At 45.1% G+C, this 22,253-nt stretch overlaps 1 protein-coding gene across 1 annotated transcript in view; it reads left to right on the forward strand.

Annotated features, from left to right (window-relative positions):
• Nucleotides 1-674: 674 nt before the first annotated feature.
• Nucleotides 675-22,253, forward strand: part of LOC126209992 (trichohyalin-like) — a 190,313-nt gene continuing 168,734 nt past the window's right edge. The window contains exons 1-2 of the mRNA XM_049939101.1: nt 675-830; nt 977-1,914. Coding sequence (XP_049795058.1) covers nt 675-830; nt 977-1,914 — 1,094 coding nt within the window. The remainder of the gene's footprint in view (nt 831-976; nt 1,915-22,253) is intronic.

Raw genomic sequence — 22,253 nt, forward strand, 5'->3', positions numbered from 1 at the left:
GCGTGTGCGTGAGAGCGCGCGCGCGCTCTCTCGCGACGAGAATCAGTCTACGTCTCCGCTACGCCACGACCGTTGCGACAGTGGCGACGTGTCCACAGTGATTTCTCGAACAGGGAACCGTTGTTGGTGACAGACGCATACACTAAATTCCCTAGCGTTGTCACCATGTCGTCCACACCCAAGTTCTTTCTGAGGTCCTTGTCTCTGACAACGGAACGCAGTTCAGGGCTGCCAGTTTTCAACAGTTCTGTGCTGCTAACGGCATCCACCACGTAACTATTGCTGCTTTTCACTATCAGTCTAATGGTGAAGCTGAATGGTTCTTTGGAAGGCTTAAAAGTCACACGGAGGAACTCCGGTCCTGCCACCTATTGGAGTGAGCGTTAAAGGTTTTTCTTTGCGAAATGAGGGGAAATCGCCGGCGTAATTATTACACTATCTCCACCATACATTTTTTAGCATCTCCTGTGACCAGTGTGGAAACATTTCGTTCCTCCAGTCAGATTAAGTCGAGCCACAGGACGAGTTTTTGGAAAGAAACAGAGTCGGTAGCACAGTGTCATTAAACAATATTCTGGGGATGGGCCGAGACTCTTGTAAAGTTTCTCTGTGCCGCACCAGCATCTGCAAAACTAGATGCGGATCCCGTACGTCAGAGGTTCCACCGTAAAATAATGGCCAGCAGACGCAGCTCGCTGCTGAAGTTCGCAACTGCAGTCGTCTCCGGCCTTTCACCAGTCGCCGTTCAGGACGGTGGAGGTGGAGGCGGAGAGGCGGACGTCGGGCCACCTCTGTCGCCCGTCCTGAAGCCCGAGCCGATCTCTGCGGAGGCGCCATCCCCAGACAGCCATCACGGCACCTCCTGCAGACAGCCCGACCGCCAGCATCGGGGGGGGGGGGGGGGGACTGCACGCTGTGCCCAGTTTTTTGGCTACTGTCACCAGTCACTCGCGGGTAGTTACCGGGGTGCTGACAGGGTGCTGTCATCGTCTGTCATTACACTTCCTGCCTTCTCAACTATATTCGAATTCGGGCATCCACCCCCGCCATTCATGTGACACAGCACTACAAGACGGTGGTGCACAGGTCTGTGGGGCAGGAGTGTACTGCGGGACCACGTTCTTCGGCCGACACCGAAGTTGGTACCTCACAGGCGATCCAGGCGCAGCGGCGAACCAGGCGCAGCGGCGAACCAGGCGCAGCGGCGAACCAGGCGCAGCGGCGAACCAGGCGCAGCGGCGAACCAGGCGCAGCGGCGAACCAGGCGCAGCGGCGAACCAGGCGCAGCGGCGAACCAGGCGCAGCGGCGAACCAGGCGCAGCGGCGAACCAGGCGCAGCGGCGAACCAGGCGCAGCGGCGAACCAGGCGCAGCGGCGAACCAGGCGCAGCGGCGAACCAGGCGCAGCGGCGAACCAGGCGCAGCGGCGAACCAGGCGCAGCGGCGAACCAGGCGCAGCGGCGAACCAGGCGCAGCGGCGAACCAGGCGCAGCGGCGAACCAGGCGCAGCGGCGAACCAGGCGCAGCGGCGAACCAGGCGCAGCGGCGAACCAGGCGCAGCGGCGAACCAGGCGCAGCGGCGAACCAGGCGCAGCGGCGAACCAGGCGCAGCGGCGAACCAGGCGCAGCGGCGAACCAGGCGCAGCGGCGAACCAGGCGCAGCGGCGAACCAGGCGCAGCGGCGAACCAGGCGCAGCGGCGAACCAGGCGCAGCGGCGAACCAGGCGCAGCGGCGAACCAGGCGCAGCGGCGAACCAGGCGCAGCGGCGAACCAGGCGCAGCGGCGAACCAGGCGCAGCGGCGAACCAGGCGCAGCGGCGAACCAGGCGCAGCGGCGAACCAGGCGCAGCGGCGAACCAGGCGCAGCGGCGAACCAGGCGCAGCGGCGAACCAGGCGCAGCGGCGAACCAGAGGCGTCGGTGCAGACACACCCTCGAGAGGCTCCATACCCCACCGCAGCCAGGGAATTCGTGCGCCGCTCAGCCCAGTCTACAGTCGTCGCTTACGACGACAGCATCGTCTTGCGTCGGATCCAGCAGCACGAGCTGTATTACAACCCGCAAGCGTATTGAAATTGGCAGTCAGCTGTACACAGAGATTTTCACTGTGTCCTGTCTCAAGCGACAAGTCAGTGCTCAGCGGCAGTAACAAATACACGTGATATTCCTATGGACAAGGCCTGAAATTCTTAAATTTCGTATGTGTTGTATTATCCACTCGAACTCTTCCAGAAGTAAACCTACAATTAAATACGGTGCTGCCGAGTGTTATTTTGTCCGTCGCTACATGTACAGAAACAGTTAATATTAGAAGTTGGTTTGAGCGGAGGGAAGTGTGCCCCCCCGTTGCCTAGAGTGGATATATGGAAATCAGCCCTGAGACCGGACTAACAGGCCACACACCCTCTCCAAAGTCCCCAAAATCGTGGTGGGAGCTTACCGTTCGGCGTTGACTGCGACCGACCCACCTTAATGCAATTCCTCAGGTACACCCAACCACCCATATTGTATTGGTTCAGCCGTCTGCCTTTGTCGCAAGCAGTCACACTTGTAATGTCCCTTCACATCACGTCAAAACCAACACCCGTAAGACTTGTGTCCCTTTGTCATGAACTGTACTCCCTGGAGATTCATTTTCTCTGCACTGCGCCACTTACCGTAGTCCCTCATTACCGCTCGCTAATTTCGCGAATCACTGAGCTTACAAGGTAGTCGCACGATCATCACCCCCGTTCTATCGTCTGGTTCAATGCTTTCCATAATACGAGCAACCATCTCGCTCGCTGTGTCCTGTGTATACAAATTGCGGCACAGCGGCGCGTCCGTAACGTGACTCAGTTATGTTTCTCACAGCATGCGCAGGTGCAACGTAACAGCTGGTGGGTGTCTTTCAACGACTCCCCTTCACCACATCCATCACTATCCTACTTGCCCAACTACTCTTAGAACGTGGATTCCTTAAATTGCGGGCCTTAGAAATTTTACAGTTAAAAATTATTTTGTTTAGACAACCACAACATATCACAAACACATTAGACCATATCAGATATGCAATCACTAGAGAAATACTTATAATAAAATGTTGCCGTTCTGGAGTGAGGAATCCCAGAAAGCTGTGTCTGTAACTCTATAGCTACCTTGCTGATAACTCCCCTTATGTATCTTGCATCACATCATCTTCAACGACGTCGTTTCAGTCAGCACGACACTAGCATTGAAAACATTGATGGGCCCACCGGTAATTTCCAAGAATGATTGCCTATCTAAGTCACGAGGTCTAAACGATACATATCGAAAGTGCGATTGTAAATCGTTCACGAGACTGGTGGCGGGCGTTATGATCAATTATTTGTGATCGTCATTTTTATCAGTTTCGGTCGTTCCTTTAGATGTTCTAAATTACACACGTCGGTGAATTAATTGTGATTTGCTTGGGAAACCCGGACGATTCCTGTCGATAGTGAGTGTGATGTCTGGTGTTCTTGACGTTTCTTCGGCGTATTCTCTCACACGGAAAAATATAATTCCATGCTTATCCAGCGTAGACAATTGTTTGACTTTTTGTCGCATATTGACTTTTTGTCGCATATATGGAGTACTACCGGAGGAGGAAAGCAGGGCCTGTGTAGACTGTGGTGTTGCGAAGTGTGTAAAACTTCGTAAGAGGAGTTTCGAAGCTGAAATACCGTTACGATTTCATTGCAGACAGTGCGGAAAACGAACGAGTATCAGGAAGAGTATGTGGTTTGACTCTTCCAAATTATCCATCCAGACCAGCGGAATTCTTCTATCTTGCTGGATTCTAGACTACATCTTGCAAGCAACAGCATCGGAAACTGACTTATCTGCTAATACTGTGTGTGACTATTTCAGGTTTTGCAGAGAAGTGTGTTACGTGGTAGTTACAAACGACAGTGTACCATTTGGTGGACCGCGCAAAATTGTGGAAGTGGACGAATCTCATATGGCTAGAAGGAAGAAGCAGAGAGGATGACCTTCAAAGAGTGAAATCGATCATATTTTGGTATTCGGTGCAATAGGAAGAGTGTCCCGGAAGTGTTTCATTGTGAGAGTATTGTCCAGAGACAAGGCCACTTTAGTGGGTCTGATAAAGCACTTCATACTGCCTGGTACTTAAGCCATTACAGACGGGTTTCAGTCCAACAAGACTCTGAAAGCTGAAGGATTGGACCACGAGTTCGTGAACCACTCTACAGAGTTCCTGTCTTCGGATGACCCCAGAGTGCACACGCAGAACATCGAGCAGCTATGGAAATCTGTGAAGTCTTCCATTAAAAGAGAAGGGCGTCCAGGACAAAGAGACGAACTGTACTTGTTTCAGTACCTCTATTTCCACAACTTGCGTTTGCAGGGAAAAGTTAACGCATGTGACACTCGGCCGATATTCTTGCGTGATACTGGCAGTTTACCCTGGATATGGCAAAAAGAAAATTGTCCCTGTAGCGTACACATCACATGGACTGTCACATAACGACTACACCGACGATGAGTAAGGTAAGTCGTCTCCTTTGTAATTACAAGTACTTTTGTAACGCTCTTCTTTTGTTGTTGCTGTAGTGACCACTGTAAGCACACTCATAACGCCCGCCACGAGGGTCGCATAATCGATTTATAATCGCGCGCGTTCGATATGTATCGTTTAGACCCCGTGACTTCGATATGCAAACGTTCTTAGAATTTACCTGCCCACCTCTTCTCCAACTTACTTTACTCCACAGCCGTCTCATCCCTAACAACTCCTAAGAAATCACTAATCCTTTTCATGTAATGAGCAACTTTAACTTATAGTCTACGTATCGTCTGTCGACCCGGCCTCGCGAAGGTAATTCACACTGCGACAACTGTACAAGTTCCAGCTCCGGGACGACCGAACTAACAACACAGACAATACTACTCACGTACTTGCGCTGCTGTCAAGTTTACGGCACCGGCTCGCCCAGAACGTGCTGCTGGTGCTGCTGCTGCTGATGGGACAGCCACTCCGTTGCGCCCGCCCGAAGCCGACCACGCATCGACGCTTAGGAAGCCATGTCTTCTTTTCGAAGCCAATGCACACCCAAAACGTCCCTCGCCCTCATGGCCGGAAAAGCTCACAGGGAATCTGTAATTTAGATCTTAAGGCTATCAGAAGATTATAATCAAAGTGCGCCCGAATTTCCTTTTGCCATCAGTGTACTTTCTCTTGTTAAGGTCTTCAGTTGCAACACTAATTTGGTTCAGCTCCGCAGGCTAGTCTGTTCTGTGCGGATCTTTTTATCTCTTCATCTCTGCGTGACCACAGAAAGCCACATCCTTTTGACACTGCTTACTGCCTTCAAGCACTGTTCTGCCTCTATGACGATTATTTGGTAAGGAAGGGAAGCATTCGAGAGTACAGTGGAACGTGGCTATAACAACATTCAAAGTGTAACTCCTCGTTACATATCTGGTCTTTTTGAAACAAAAATGTATTCGAACTGATCATGAACAATTCCCATATTTCATACAGAATCACAAATTCCCGCATTAAAGCAGAGAAAAATAAAAGGACAACAACAACCAATAGAATAGAGTATTATACGGACAGTAGCAAGGGGCTTTATTCAAAGAGTTCTAATGAACGTCCCTATTGTTTCATAATTATGAGATAAACACAACGCACGTATTGTTAACGTCTCTTGCGTCGTTGGGAGCCGGGCAAATTAAAGAAATTTACTTTTGACTTTCGATTATAGATTCTGTTTGGACAATTATTATCAGGCGTAAGTATGACCGTTCATCGTAGTGAATCATATCAAAGAAAGTGTGTTAATAAAAACAGAGTTAAGGAAAAACTATAGTGTCCTACGATATCGAACAAAGTATCACGAGAAGTGAACCGCATATTGGATTTTCTCTGGACAACAGTAACAATAATAAATTATTCAACATTAATATTAAAAGAAATAGCTTCCAACGGGAAAAATATCGTGCTGGGTTAAATGAACCCTGTGATCTTTGAAGGAATTAATTCGGTGTACAGGGAGTATGCAAATCAGATCATTCTGAAACCGAATAGGGCTCCTGATAACGATTAATGAGCATCTTTGGCAGCAACCGCCAAACAACGCAGCCAACCGATGATGTTAATTTGAATTTAAACTTATTGATCATCAAATATTGACTAAAATGTGTCGCCACGGTTTCATGTTCTCGACAAGGCGAAGAATACCGGCTGGGCACAGAAAAAGGACATTACGTACAAGTGCCAGCAGGCAGCAATAGGAAGCGTCAAAAAGGACCTGTAATAAACGAGTGTCGTTGTAACCGGGATTCGTATTTTCAGTCTACTCTGGTGACAAATGGTAATGAACAAATTTATTCAAGTCTTGTTTTATTTTACATACAGTATTCACTCTTAGACTGACCGTTTTGGTTAGTGTTACAGGGATAGATCAGTCAATCATCCAGGCTGTTGCCCCTGCAACTACTGAAAAGGCTGCTGCCTCTCTTCAGGAACCACACGTTTTTACTAATGTATTTACTCCTTTGACTAGTTACAGGTTAAATCCTTAGGTAGTGCACAAGGAATCAACAGAAAGTTTTCTGCTTACCTCTCTGAATACGCAGTTCCCGCCAACGCCATTGTAGCCCGCATTAGAGATCAATGCAGGAGTATAGATCTGATGGATTGCACTGAAATTCCTCTCAACAATAGATTCCGCGTCTCTTAGGCGGCCGCACAACGGCAGTCAAGCGCGATACCGCCTCCGGGTGGAATCCCACACACACACATTGTGTGCTGCTGATCTGCCCTCCATCCTGTGAGCGTGGAGACTGCAGGGCGACACGTCGATCCTGACTTGCAGGTTTTCCATCGCAGTGAGGCCCACGTTCAAGGTGACAGTACAGTGCTTCGCGTTACGCCGTGGCGCCACTCCAGCACTGTTAAGTGAATAGCTTCATCACGTTTATTTGTTCATCCGCTAACCAACTACGTATCTCAAGCAAGCGATAATCAGAGTTCAGCGAATCTGATACCGATGTAGAGGAAATTGCATTATTGCTTCTTGACTAGAGTGTTTGTGCGCACGTCTTGTGAATTATTTTCAGTGCACACATTCTGGGAAACACTGGACAGAGGTAAAATATAATCAATCGAGCCCGTTTAACTATCTGACAGAGCACATGTAAATCGTCCAAATTCGAATCGATTACTTTTGCTTATAAACAATTCACGACACATTTTGTCAAATTCATTGAACGTCTGAGATTAGTAAATTTTTTTATGATCTCTTCCACAGACGTAGGAGTAATCTTTAGAAGGAGCGATCTTTCTGGGTGTTGGGGCAATAAGAAATGCTTTTCTTCGTAGTGGAGCCAATATGGTTACTCTTCTTCATATTATAGACTGAGGTGACGGGAGACCTGGGATAGCGATACTCACACATACAGGTGGCGGTAACATCACGTACACAAAGTATAAATGGTTAGTGCACTGGTAGAGCTACCATCTGTACTCAAGTGATTCGTGTGGAACGGTCTTCGACGTGATTATGGTGGCATGGCTGGAACTAGCAGACTTTGAACGGGGAATGGTAGTTAGGGCTAGATGCGTGGGACATTCCGTTCCGGAAATCGTAAGAGAATTCAGTACTGCAAAGTCCACATCGTCGAGAGTGAGTCTAGAGTCCCAAATTTCAGGCATTACCTCTCACCGTGGCCAAAGCAGGGTTCGACGGTCTTCACTTAACGACCGACAGCAGCAGCGTTTGCGCAAGTTGTCAGTCGAAACAGACAAGCAACAACAGTTAGGGCAGTGGGGCAAAATTTGGCGTTCACGGGCTACGGCAGCTGACCACCGATGCGTGTGCCTTTGCTAACAGCTCGACATCGAGTGTAGCGCGTCTCCTGGGCTCTTGACCGTATCGGTTGGACGTTTGAGGACTGGAAAACAGTGCCCCGGTCAAATGATTCCCGATTTTAGCTGCAAAGAGGTGATGGTACGGTTCGCGTTTGCCGCAGACCCCTCGAAGCCGTGGACTGAAGTTGTCAACAAGGCACTGTGCAAGCTGGTGATGGCTCCAAAATGTCGTGGCCTTTGTTTACACGGAACAGACAGGGTTCTGGTTATGTTCGTCTACTTTAAAACCATTTGCAGCCATTCGTGGATTTCATTTTCCCACACATTGATGGAATTTTTACGGATTACAGTGCGCCATTTCACCGGGCCACAGCTAATCGATACTGATTTCGAGAGTATTGTGGGCGGTTACAGCGAGTGTTTTGCCCACCCAGATCGCCCTACATGAATCCCATCGAACATTTAGGGGACATCATCGAGGTCGGTTCGTGCAGAAATCCCGCACCGGAAACATTTTCGCGATTACGCACGGCTACAGAGGCAGCGCGGCTCAATATTTCTACAGGGGACTTCCAACGACGTGTGAGCCCGTGCCACGTAAAAGTTGCTGCACTGGAGGTCCCACACGATATTAGGAGGTTTCCCACGACTTTTGTCTCCTCAGTGTATACAGGGTGGTCCACTGATCGTGACCGGGCCAAATATCACACAAAATAAGCGTCAGACGAAAAAACTACAAAGAACGAAACTCGTCTAGCTTGAAGGGGGAAACCAGATGGCGCTACGGTTGGACCGCCAGATGGCGCTGCCATAGGTCAAACGGATATCAACTGCGTTTTTTAAAAATAGGAACCCCCATTTTTTATTACATATTCGTGTAGTATGTGGAGATATATGAATGTTTTAGTTGAACCCCTTTTTTCGTTTTGTGATAGATGGCGCTGTAATAGTCACAAACATTGGCTCACATTTTTAGACGAACAGTTGGTAACAGGTAGGTTTATTAAAATTAAAATACAGAACGTAGGTACGTTTGAACATTTCATTTCGGTTGTTCCAATGTGATCCATGTACCTTTACGATCTTATTATTTCTGAGAACGCATGCTGTTACAGCGTGATTATCTGTAAATACCACATCATTGCAATAAATGCTCAAAATGATGTCCGTCAACCTCTATGCATTTGGCCATACGTGTAACGACATTCCTCTCAACAGCGAGTAGTTCGCCTTCCGTAATGTTCACACATGCATTGAGAATCCGCTGACGCATGTTGTCAGGCGTTGTCGGTGGATTATGATAGCAAATATACTTCAACTTTCCCCACAGAAAGACATCCGGGGACATCAGATCCGGTGAACGTCCGGGCCATGGTATGGTGCTTCGATGACCAATCCGTCTGTCATGAAATATACTATTCAATACCGCTTGAACCGCACGCGACCTATGTGCCGGACATCCATCATGTTGGAAGTACATCGTCATTCTGTCATGCAGTGAAACATCTTGTAGCAACATCGGTAGAACATTACCTAGGAAATCAGCATACATTGCACCATTTAGATTGCCATGGATAAAATGGGGGACAATTATCCTTCCTCCCATAATGCCGCACCATACATTAACCCACCAAGGTTGCTGATGTTCCACTTGTCGCAGCCATCGTGGATTTTCCGTTGCCCAATAGCGCATATTATGCCGGTTTACGTTATCGCTGTTGGTGAATGATGCTTCGTTGCTAAATAGAAAGCGTGCAAGAAATCTGTCATCGTCCCATAATTTCTCTTGTGCCCAGTGGCAGAACTGTACACGACGTCGGCCATGCAATTCCTGGTGCATAGAAATATGGTACGGGTGCAATCGATGTCAATGTAACATTCTCAAAACCGACGTTTTTGAGATTGCAGATTCTCACGCAATTTGTCTGCTACTGATGTGCGGATTAGCCGCGACAGCAGCTAAAACACCTACTTCAGCATCATCATTTGTTGCAGGTCGTGGTTGACGTTTCACATGTGGCTGAACACTTCATGTTTCCTTAAATAACACAACTATCCGGCGAAAGGTCCGGACACTTGGATGATGTTGTCCAGGATACCGAGATGCTGCAGCACCTTTCTTTTGCAGGGAAGCGCTTCTCCTTCGTACATAAACTGCATTTGGGCTGTGCTGGCGTAAACTGTCACCAGCACACTGGTCGGCAAAGACGTAGCAAGAAGATCGTTGCACCAAATGCGCCTATCAGGAGAGAGGCCAAAGAGAGACTCATGAGCAACGCCCTCTCGACCAGAAGTATACAGATGGCCGCCAATGGCCGGAGGGCCTCAGTCTCGGTAAGTCTCGCAGTTACTAGCTCAGTCACTGTCCTAGTGGGTGTATGTCAGTTCACGTCACCGGCTACAAGAGTGTGCAGTGGCTGGAGTAGTGTTTGTAGCGGATCTTTTACTTCACCAGGAGTGAGGCTAAAGTGGACTATGACGGAAGAGCTTGTACTACAACACACGGACTCTCAAAGTTAAGTAGCTTCCTGTTAATGTCAATAAAGAATCCTGTTAATTCGTGTATGCAGTTGGGTAATAGAAAGAGGATACTGGCCACCAAATAACATCCTCTCCCTTGATTCCTATATTAAAAGACTATGCAGTGGTGACAAGAATACAAAATGGGCGGACGACATGTTTCGCAATTGCTGGCGTGAAGCCCAATAAGGAAAATTATCTTCCTTCTAGCTACTGCCCAATTTCTCTCACCAGCTGCTGTTGCAAGGTGATTCAATGTACGATTCATGGCCGGCTGGTACGGTGCTTGGAGTCTCACAATCTACTAAGAGCTACACAATGTGGATTTCGTGCATGCTGGCGTGCAGTATACCATCTCGTCACTCTGTCAACCCATGTCACGAATGGTTTCTGAGTAAATACCAGACTCCAGTCATGTTTTTTGATTTGGAGAAAGCCTATTACACATGCTGAAGGACTGGTATCCTCCATACTCTCTACACGTGGAGCTTCAGAGGCTGCCTGTCCCATTTCCTTTGGGAATTTTTATAAAATCCGAGTTTCCAAGCTAAGTATGGGTTTGGCCTTGTCAAACACCTTTATCCAGGAGAAATCATTGCCTCAAGACTCCATGCTGAGCGTCTTCCTCTTTGCTATGGCCATTCACCATGTAATGGCCTGTCTCCCAGCAGGCATCACCAGTTTCCTTTATGTTGATAACTTTGCTCGAGGAAACAAGTCCATGGAGAACTGCAGTAGATCATAAAGTCTCCAGCAATGTCTAAACTGTCCTTACTCATGGAGCATCGTTAATGGCTTCCACTTTTCCACTGAGAAAACCATTTGTATGAATCTCTGGTGACACAATGGGTCTCTTCTATCACTTTACATCGTGGATCTGTTAGTCTTACATTCAATCAACATTAAAATACCTGGCGCTCGTGCTTCATAGAAAACTTTCTTCGTCCTACCATATGTCTTACCTGGCAGCACAATGTATCATGTCTCTCAATGACCTACAGGTCCTAAGCGTTATTTCCTGGGGAACAGATTGGCCCACCCTCCTGCACTCATACCGAACCACTGTGCATTCAAAACTAGACTATGGGTCTTCTACTTTTTCATCTGCATGCCCGTCCATCTTGTGCCATCTTAACACAATCCACCATCATGGAGTACGTTTTGCTACTGGTGCCTTTTACACTACCCCAGTTGAATGTCGCTCTGCACAAGCTGCCGAACTACTACTGTTCGTACCAGCATGAAATCATTGTTAGTGGATATGCGTGCCATTTGTCTTCCATGCTCAGCCACCCATCCTATGTCCCCTTTTTCAATGACTCCGTTGACCGCCAGTGCGGCATGTGCCCTTCTTCTCTGTTACCTCTCTGAGTTCTGCTTTCTGGCTACTGCTCCGGAAGATTAACTTCACAGTACCTGTCACATTCCTAATGGATGTGAACCCTTCACTGTCCTGGCTTCATGTAGTGACCCATTTTCATCTTTAAATCTTTAACTTCATTCGCTTCCCAAGGACACTGCTCTGGATTTGATCTGTCACTAAGTTTCTTGTCCTTAGCAAGTAACTTAGGCCACAGCATTTTTGTGTACACAGATGCCTCTAAGACCAACCGTGGTGTTGGATGTGTCTTCATCATGGGCACCGACTATTTTCAGTATCAGCTTCCGGAACAAAAGGTTTAAATGGCTCCGAGCACTGTGGGACTTAACTGCTGAGGTCATCAGTCCCCTAGAACTACTTAAACCTAACTAACCAAAGGACATCATACACATCCATGCCCAAGGCAGTGTTCGAACCTGCGACTGTAGCAGTCACGCGGTTCCAGACTGAAGCGCCTAGAACGGCACGGCCACACCAGCCGGCTTCTTCCGGAACACTGCTAGATTTTTACAGTGGAGGTCTTCGCCCTCTATCAGACCACCCAATACATGTGGCAACATGGGCTTTAATTGTGTTATATGCTCCAAATCTCTCATTGTCCTCCAGAGCCTCTGTGTGTTGTACACAGTCCATTCCATAGTGCAATAGGTCCAAGAAAGCTTCAACTTGCTCGCTGTTGAGGAAGCAGCTGTGATGCTCATGAAGGTTCCTTGTCACGTCGCTCTCACAGGAAATAAGACGGCTGCCGAGCCTGCAGTCCTCCTACTACCTCAGTCTGCTAGCCCTTTTAGTCCTTCAGATGGTCTCTGTGTTGCCATCTGTCAGCAGATAGTATCTCTTTGGCTTCACCACCAGTCTTCTCTTCACAGGAATAAGCTCTGAGAAATAAAACCTCTCTCAACGACTTGGCCAACCTCCACTTGGACCTCTTGTTAAGAGGAGACCATTTTAGATAGGCTGCATATTGGGCATTGTCACTTTAGCTATTGCCATTTTTGGCGATTCCCTGACATTTTTAGCCGTCGCCATTTCTGCCAACCTCACGAGTTTGCACTCATCGTCAGCAACTGATGGTTTGCCATTTCCTGTCCCAGTGCCCTTTGTAAAACCAATTACATTCCAGGGTATGTCGCAGTTATCATACATTTACGGAACATTGCACAGGCCGTCAACTGCGTTTCACTTTTTATCCACTGAAGCAATATAGTGAAGGACATGTAATCTTTGGTTAGGGATCTCTGCTGTCTCTACAGCATATTTTGTGGGCCCTTCTCATTTTCTTCCATCGATTGCACTCAGAAATACCCTCTCTTTGCACCCTTATTTTTTTGCATTGGTACTATGCCCAAAACCCAGCATGGTAGCCTTTCTGTTCTGGGCAGGGTTCCGGAAATGGCTTAGTGGCCAGGTAACCATTACTGTTGCTGTTGCTGTGACTGTGGGACACCCAGGGCAAGAGCCCCAGCTGAATGCAGGCATTACTATGGAAAAAGACTACCACATGAAGTGACTCAAACCTCTTTCCACTAGTGGTCGTATGGCCCCAGTAGTCTCTTATGAAGCTAAGACCTAATATGACACAGAGTGGTATCACCCTAGAAGGTTCCCTTCCCTGGTTACAGCATGGGAGGAACATAGGGCTCAGAAACAAGGCAAGAAGTACTCCTCCCCGTAATACGTGGTTTGTTCTAGGAGAGGTGGGGATCCATTTTTCACTACAAAGTTTTTGTTATACTTTCAACATCTCGAGGACAGGTTTGGGGCAGTGGCGGTGATTTCAAAAATTAGAAGTGGCTCCATTCAGCTTAAAACTGCCCCACCTACCTGTGACAAGCTAGGAGATTTTCCTGTCACTATAATCGTGCATTAACCACTGAATATGCTACAGGATTTCCACCTAGATCTCCTTTTATGTACTGTTGTTAGAGCTGTTTGCTAATTAGGAGTGATGACATGTGCATTTTGTCCATGGTGTCCAGTGGGTAGCAAAAGAGAACACAGTGGATACTGGAGCCTTCAGCTTTACCACCTTCATCTTCTAAACCAACGAGAAATCATCTAAGGTAGTCTATCGCTGTGATATCAAGCCATATATCCCTACACCCTTGTGGTGCTGCAAGTGAAGGTGATTTAGACACATATCTTTACATTGCAGCACCAGTCTTGTCTGAAGGGATTATGGTTGTTTGTTTGTGCCCCTCTCCACCAAGCTCTGTCAACTGTGGGGAACACCATTCCTCCTGTACCATTTTCAAGTGTAAAAAGAAAACCCAGGAATACACATCCTCACAAATCAAGAGACCAAAAAGAAACACAATCTCTTACACCGTACATGTGTGAAATGGACAAATTCTACTACTATGATGTCATCCTCTCCGGTGACTGTGCCGTCATCCACCCTGTGGCCTACTGGGCCACCGGACTACACCTATTCCCATGGTGGAGAAGAGTCTTTCTCCTACTGCTCCCTCCATACCCTCTTTGACAATGTTGACTTGCTATTCACTAGGAATGTCAGTCCCCAACTGCCAACCAGAGAAGCATTGCCCTCCTCCTCCTCCTCCTCCTCTGCACCACTTACCAGGAAGGGGTCCCTTGTACACTGCATTCCCAGGACTCTGCTGACCTACAATTGGATGACATCCAGTGGCTAAAGCCACCACAGGTTGCAGGTTGCAGGTCGTAGGAAAGCCACCACAGGTTGCAGGTCGTAGGATGTCGTGTTCCTCCTGCCTCAGAATCTTGAGCAGACAAACCCAAATCTAAATTATCTACGGAAAACATGTCATCCGAGAGAGAGAGAGAGAGAGAGAGAGAGAGAGAGAGAGAGAGAGAGAGAGAGAGAGACTGATGACTCCTATGCTGCCAAACCCCCTCTGTACTGAGGTAGTGTTCCTGATGACTCCTATGCTGCCAAACCCCCTCTGTACTGAGGTAGTGTTCCTGATGACCACTATGAACCAATATCTAAATGCTCAATGACTTATAAATGGATGCCCAATGTCATGTACTTGCCATTTTCAACCATATCTAGAGTGAGGTGGTGTTCCTGTCACAGTGGTGAGAAAGTATGATTGTCACAGTACTGGAACTGATAAACACCCCCTTGAAAACAACAGCTATTGTGTAATTAGCCTCGCTTAATATCTATGCAAATTCCTGGAACATATGGTGAGCAGACAGGTGTGTTTGTACCTTGAGTCCTGGAGCCTTTTGGCTCTGTCCGAAGGTGGTTTTCACAAAGGTCATTCTACTGCTGAAACTTTGGACCGCCTGGAGTCTGCCACTTTGTCAGCTTCTTCTGGTGTTAACATCTTGCAGCTGTTGTCTGACTTGCATAGGGCCCAACACACCACACAACATCACCACATCCTGGGTACCCTCAATGAGTGGAGTCTCTGGTGCCAATTCCCAATTTATGTCCAGAACATCTTGTCTTGCCATACTTTCTAGGTTAAAGTTGGTGCTTCCCACAGTACTCCCCACATACAAGAAAAAGAGGTCCACAGGTCTCTGTAATGAGTGTGCCCCATTTTGTAGCAACTATCAGTGGTCTAGCTGCAGCTGTGGGGTCTACATTGTAATCCTCCCTGTATGCTGACAACTTTGCATCTACTATGGCTCCTCAACTGTGGGTACCATAGGAAATGTGCAGTCCTGGGCTCTCACCCATTGCTTCCAGTTTTACACTTGCAAGACATGTCAGGCCCTTCTGTCACTATCACACTATCATATTGTCTATCCATAACCAGAACTCTACCTCGAGGACCAAACACTCAATTTGGTGGTGACTTATTGCCTTTTACGACTGGTCTTAGATGATCAGCTGATGTGGCTATCCCATCTTTGCCAACTTAAGCAAACTTTCTGGTCACACCATCAAGCTGTGTTCACACTGTGCACTGGGCCTGGTTGAAATGTACCAGATGAGCCCCACCTAGCTGGCTCAGGCAGCCATCCTTGACGTTCACACTTTGTGCTGGACCGTGAGGACAAAAAAAGTGGAAAATCCACATCCTGAAAAAGCTCTTGGTGATGTATAAAATTATGGCACATCATTCAATGAACTTTTAATTACCATAAATGATTAACTTCATTGTAAAAAAGTGTACTTTTCATTAAATTTTTTTTTATTTTATAATGTAAATTGGCCACTTAAAAAAAATGCAATTAATCAGATTATTCTACACATGGTAGTGTAGCAGCTTCACTTCTTAAAAAACATTTACTTCTCATGATTCATAACAGTCATTATGAAATGACACTATTTGTCAACCACATGCAGTTGATTTACAAATAGTGTAATAAGGGTGTTTGATAATGGGTAACTTACTCTCAGATACATGTTAGACCATACATTATTGCAACAGAAATATAGCTGGAAGTTCAAATAAATGTTCCAGATGGTACTGACACATATCTGTCTCCATTTAAAAACAGAAGAACAAATTAATTTAAGATGAGAGTGTGCTGTGGATAGACTGCAGTAAAAACTTGCAACATTATGTTTCATTCCTTTCTAGTTGGAGATGAGAACCAGCAGATGCTGAAAAACTTAATTACATTTATAGATGTTTCTATGTCTAAGTTTGGCTAATACACAAGATGTTCACTTTCCCAGAACTACAAAAGTGTGGAACTATGTTTAGATCAACCCTATCTCCAAGTAAATGCCCATCAAATAACTTTGGATAGTGCCTTACAGATAGTATTTGTTTTTGGAAATTAATGTGATGAAACCAATGCTATGGGGAACTCAATCTCAAATGGCATTTTTCTGGCTCATTTAATGACAAAATTAGTAAGCCCTATTTCCCTCTAAACTGTTTCCATTCTGTTTTTTTTTCTAATTTAACTGGAAGAAAAGTGTGTGGATTCAGCCTAGCCTGAAACCCTGCAGGACAGGTAAATAAATTACTACCGACTGGTGTGTCACTATTTCTGCTCCCACGCAGCTTTTGTCAGTCAGTAATACCACATGCCCCAATGGTGTGCATCCCACCATCATATCCCCTCAATAATATAGTTTTAGAGTAGACCCTATGGTTTTCTGCCGCCTGTTCCCAGACATTCTTCACGCATTTACACACTCAGGTTTTGTATACATTAATGGCTTAATGGCAAACTGACAAACCAGTTTTGGCTGCATACAATCACAATACAGTGAACTTCACTCCCTGACAGTTAGATGCAGTATATTCACTGCAGGATTGTTGGCCGTTGCTTGATCTCTCAGCCACTTTCGTTCTCACAGTCGCAAGCCATTCTTAATTGGGAGTGGCTCCTTGATTAATCTACAGGCTGGTGACCAGTGCTATCTGATATCTCTGACACCCATTAGTTGTGACTATACAGAATGTCAGGCCTGCTCAAGGGTCTCACGGTGGACCACATCCTACTAGGTTGCCCAATTTGGCACCTTAAAATGAAGCCTTACACTTGCTGACACACTACCTACCTCTGGTGCTATCAGACAACACCAAAGTGGCTGATTTGGTTTTGCTTTGTATCTATGAAAGTGGTTTTTATTCCTCTCTGTGTCTTAGTGCACAACAGCCTTGTCGGTCACTTGTGAATTTGGAGGTGTGAGTGCTGCAGCCTGCTCCAACCCGAGGGTCCCACAGCTATCCTTTCTCAGAGGTCCACCCTGGCTCCTGCCCTTCCCACCCCTAAAATTCTTCTTATTCTGGGACATCTATCAATGGTTGACAAAATCCCAGGAAAGAGAACAATTATGATGAATCTATCTTGTCTGTGTAGCTAGTTTTCTTGTGGTAATGGAGGATGTGGAAGCAACTGTGAGATGCAGAGAATGTCTCCAGTCAGATACTGTGTCCCATGATCTCCAGCTGCTTTCTGGGCAGATTAACCCTCCTACCTTCCTCTCTCTCACTTCTACTTGCTTCTATGTCTTTGCTTCCTTTGTTCTTGGGTACAGTCAAGTCCATTGGGATTTTTCTTTTGTGTCCTTCCTCTCTGGGCTATTCCCAGTCTGATACACAAAAGAATGAGGGACCAACAACCAATGATCCCTTTAACCCCATCAATCAAAATTGATCCATCCATCCATCCTCCTTACTTTGAACAAAGCTGTACATACATTCAGTCAGACCTTGATACAGTTTCAAACTTTACTTGGTTCTATATAACGCCATTATCTATGTAAAGTCTGAAGCTAGTATTAATACTGTCTGCAAGATCATCAATATACAACATGAACAGTGAAGGTCCAACACACTTCTCTGGGGTACACCCCAACTTGCTTCTATACATGTTGATGACACTGCATCTGAGATAACATGCTGCATCCTCCCTACTAAGATATTCTCAGTCCATATCAGTGTGACAATCACTAAAATTGTGATTAAGATGAAAGCACATTCAAATTACTCACTAGGTACACAAGACATTTTAAGGCACAGGGATAAGAATCACAGTTGTGAAATATTCTCTACAGCATGTGCTGAGTGGTACTGTCACCTACATCTTGTCTTCACTCTTCTCCACTTCAATTAGCTTCCTACTTTGTTAACTCCTGGCCCCCTCACATTTCCATATCTTTTTGATGTTTGCCAAATTCTTTTTTATTTCCTTATTAAAATTATTGATTTCCATTTGACAATTCTATCCTGCCTTTTCTGTGACAACTCTTGCTCATACTCTATATATTTGTGAGATGCTCTTCTGTGATGGAATTCCTACAGGGAATGTTTTGCACAGTTTATACCAATAACACTTCATTAGTCAGACACATTACACTTCTCAATTTCTTATTAATTAATTAGACTCTTCAAATGAGTTTTTGAGTCGCTGAAATATAAAATATCTGAATTTGCTGCCTTTTGTCTCTTCTGGAGCAACTGACAAGAGATGACAATCTGAAATCCTGTAGGTCTACCTGTTGTGACTACAGCATAATAGTTGTCAGTGTGTGCTGCTGCCCCCCTCCCCAACAGGCACTGAGTGTCCTACTAACAATTCAGGTTCGTAAAATTAAAATAATCAATACTACTATGCTCTTACTTATGTCTGGTGTACTTCTAAGACAAGCAAATTAATTTCTGATGTCACTGTACAAATATAGGTGTACCACATAATAAAAACAAAAACAAATGTTACCAACCGTGAAAATGGGCCTTACTTTGGGCGTTTTGCTACACTTTCTGCCTCCTAAGACACATTTTCTTTCATCTAGCACCTGTGCACCTTTCCTTTCTTCCTACTGTCCCTTTCCTCCCAACAAATATGCTCTTTTGATGTATATTAAAACTAGTGATTTAATTTTAAAACATAAATGTGTAATCCATCAGCATATTATGGGTGCACTATTTTATTTTGTAGAATTTGTTACACATATAAAATAATTTATGCATTTTAGTTATAGAGCAACTGAACTCATAATTATGTAAAACACTAGTGAACAGCAGCACTTTACAGAATTTCTTTGTCATATAGCAATCACAGAACACTTCCTAGATGAGGATCTAGTGAGACAGGCGGGGCTCAAGCATAGTACCAGGGGCCGGGTTTTGTTTCCTTGCCTGCAGCACTGGAAAGGTAATGAGTCTCTCTCTTTTACGTCTCTTTGTTGTTTGTAAGCAGTTTTATGATACGTATCTTGACCAAAATGACCCTTCCAGTTCAAGTGACCTAGGAATTAATTTTTAACTCTGAACTGAGTGTATGCCAATATGAAGGTTGCTAGCAGATTAAAATTGCATGTTATACTGGGGGTTAAACATGTTCTCCCATAGCTCATTTTGTCCACAAAATGCAAAATTTCTAACTCAGAAGCTTTCTTCAGTTTCATTTCTGCCAGTACACAAAACCAGTCATAGTGTTAAATAAAAAGAGCTTTAAATAGTATTCCATCCGTTACTGATAATATTTTAAACATTTAGCCATCTCTGCCCTAACAGACAAAGTAATTTCTGTAGCAGGAGAACGAGAGAAGCTAATAAATTGTGCAAGAAGAAACGCTGCTGTCCAAAAGAAAGTGAGTAGCAATACAAAAGATTAAGTGACCTAGAATTTATCACATGCTTTAACTGTAAATACCATTTACTTCAGTTTCTTGCTACTTCAAAATGACTTAGTTCCATTTTTAGTCATGTAAAGTCCACAGAATCTTTGCACGATCCATAACCCAATTTGAAATATTTCTGAAAGAAATTGCAGAAAACCGCTCTCATACCATTGTCCCTGTTGGAAAAGATACTACAAAGCCCCTACCGATTCATCTTGAAAGAAGCTTTCCGAGAGCTATTCTCACACTTCTCTCTTTTGTCAGAGTAAATAGGAAGCCACGATCATCGCATTCGATCCACCCATCTATGTGAAATATTTATGAAAGAGGCTGCAGAAAGCTTCTCTCACACTGCTGTCTATATTTACAGTGACTAGAAATATAAACTCATCACATTCGATCTATTAACCAATGTGAAATATTTCTGAAAGAAGCTACAGAAAGCTCCTCTCACACTGGTCTCTGTCCACACAGTGACTAGAAATACATCATCACATCCAATCCATTACCTGATGTGAAATGTATCTGAAAGAAGCTACAGAAAGCTCTCTGTACACACAGTGACTAGACATAAAAAGTAATCGCATTCAATCCATTACCGTATGTGAAATATTTCTCAAAGAAGCTGCAGAGAGCTCCTCTCATACTGCTCTCTATATTTACAGTGACAAGAAATACAAAGTCATCACATTCGATCCATCACCCAATGAGAAATATTTCTGAAAGAAGCTGCAGAAAGCTCTCTGTACACACAGTGACTAGAAATAAAAAGTAATCGCATTCAATCCATTACCGTATGTGAAATATTTCTCAAAGAAGCTGCAGAGAGCTCCCTTCATACTGCTCTCTATATTTACAGTGACAAGAAATACAAAGTCATCACATTCGATCCATCACCCAATGAGAAATATTTCTGAAAGAAGCTGCAGAAAGCTCCTCTCACACTGCTATCAAGACTCACAGTGAATAGAAATACAAAGTCATCACTTACGATCCATTACCGATTGTGAAATATTTCTGAAAGAAGCTTCAGAAAGCTACTCTCACAATGCTATCTGGACACACAATGCCCAGAAATACAAAGTCATCACATTCGATCCATTACCCTGAGTGAAATTTTTCTGAAAGAAGCTGCAGAAAGCTCCTCTCACGCTGCTATCGGGACACACAATGACTAGAAATACAAAGTCATCTCATTCGATACATTACCCTATGTGAAATATATGAGAAAGAAGCTGCAGAAAGCTCCTCTCACACTGCTATCTGGACACACAGTGACTAGAAACACAGAGTCATCACGTTCGATTCATTACCCTATGAGAAATATTTCTGAAAGAAGCTGCAGAAAGCTCCTCTCACACACTATCTGGACACACAATGACAAGAAACACAATGTCATCACATTCGATCCATTACTGTGTGTGAAATATTTCTGAAAGAAGCTGCAGAAAGCTCCTCTCACACTGCTGTCTGGACACACAATGACTAGAAATACAAAGTCATCACATTCGATCCATCACCCAATGAGAAATATTTCTGAAAGAAGCTGCAGAAAGCTCCTCTCACACTGCTATCAAGACTCACAGTGAATAGAAATACAAAGTCATCACTTACGATCCATTACCGATTGTGAAATATTTCTGAAAGAAGCTTCAGAAAGCTACTCTCACAATGCTATCTGGACACACAATGACCAGAAATACAAAGTCATCACATTCGATCCATTACCCTGAGTGAAATTTTTCTGAAAGAAGCTGCAGAAAGCTCCTCTCACGCTGCTATCGGGACACACAATGACTAGAAATACAAAGTCATCTCATTCGATACATTACCCTATGTGAAATATATGAGAAAGAAGCTGCAGAAAGCTCCTCTCACACTGCTATCTGGACACACAGTGACTAGAAACACAGAGTCATCACGTTCGATTCATTACCCTATGAGAAATATTTCTGAAAGAAGCTGCAGAAAGCTCCTCTCACACTCTATCTGGACACACAATGACAAGAAACACAATGTCATCACATTCGATCCATTACTGTGTGTGAAATATTTCTGAAAGAAGCTGCAGAAAGCTCCTCTCACACTGCTGTCTGGACACACAATGACTAGAAATACAAAGTCATCACATTCGATCCATCACCCAATGAGAAATATTTCTGAAAGAAGCTGCAGAAAGCTCCTCTCACACTGCTATCAAGACTCACAGTGAATAGAAATACAAAGTCATCACTTACGATCCATTACCGATTGTGAAATATTTCTGAAAGAAGCTTCAGAAAGCTACTCTCACAATGCTATCTGGACACACAATGACCAGAAATACAAAGTCATCACATTCGATCCATTACCCTAGGTGAAATTTTTCTGAAAGAAGCTGCAGAAAGCTCCGCGCACACTGCTATCTGGATGCACAGTGACTAAACGTACAAAGTCATCACATTTGATCCCTTACCCTATGTGAAATATTTCTGAATGAAGCAGC

Source organism: Schistocerca nitens, chromosome 10, assembly GCF_023898315.1.
Source record: "Schistocerca nitens isolate TAMUIC-IGC-003100 chromosome 10, iqSchNite1.1, whole genome shotgun sequence".
NCBI lineage: Eukaryota > Metazoa > Arthropoda > Insecta > Orthoptera > Acrididae > Schistocerca > Schistocerca nitens.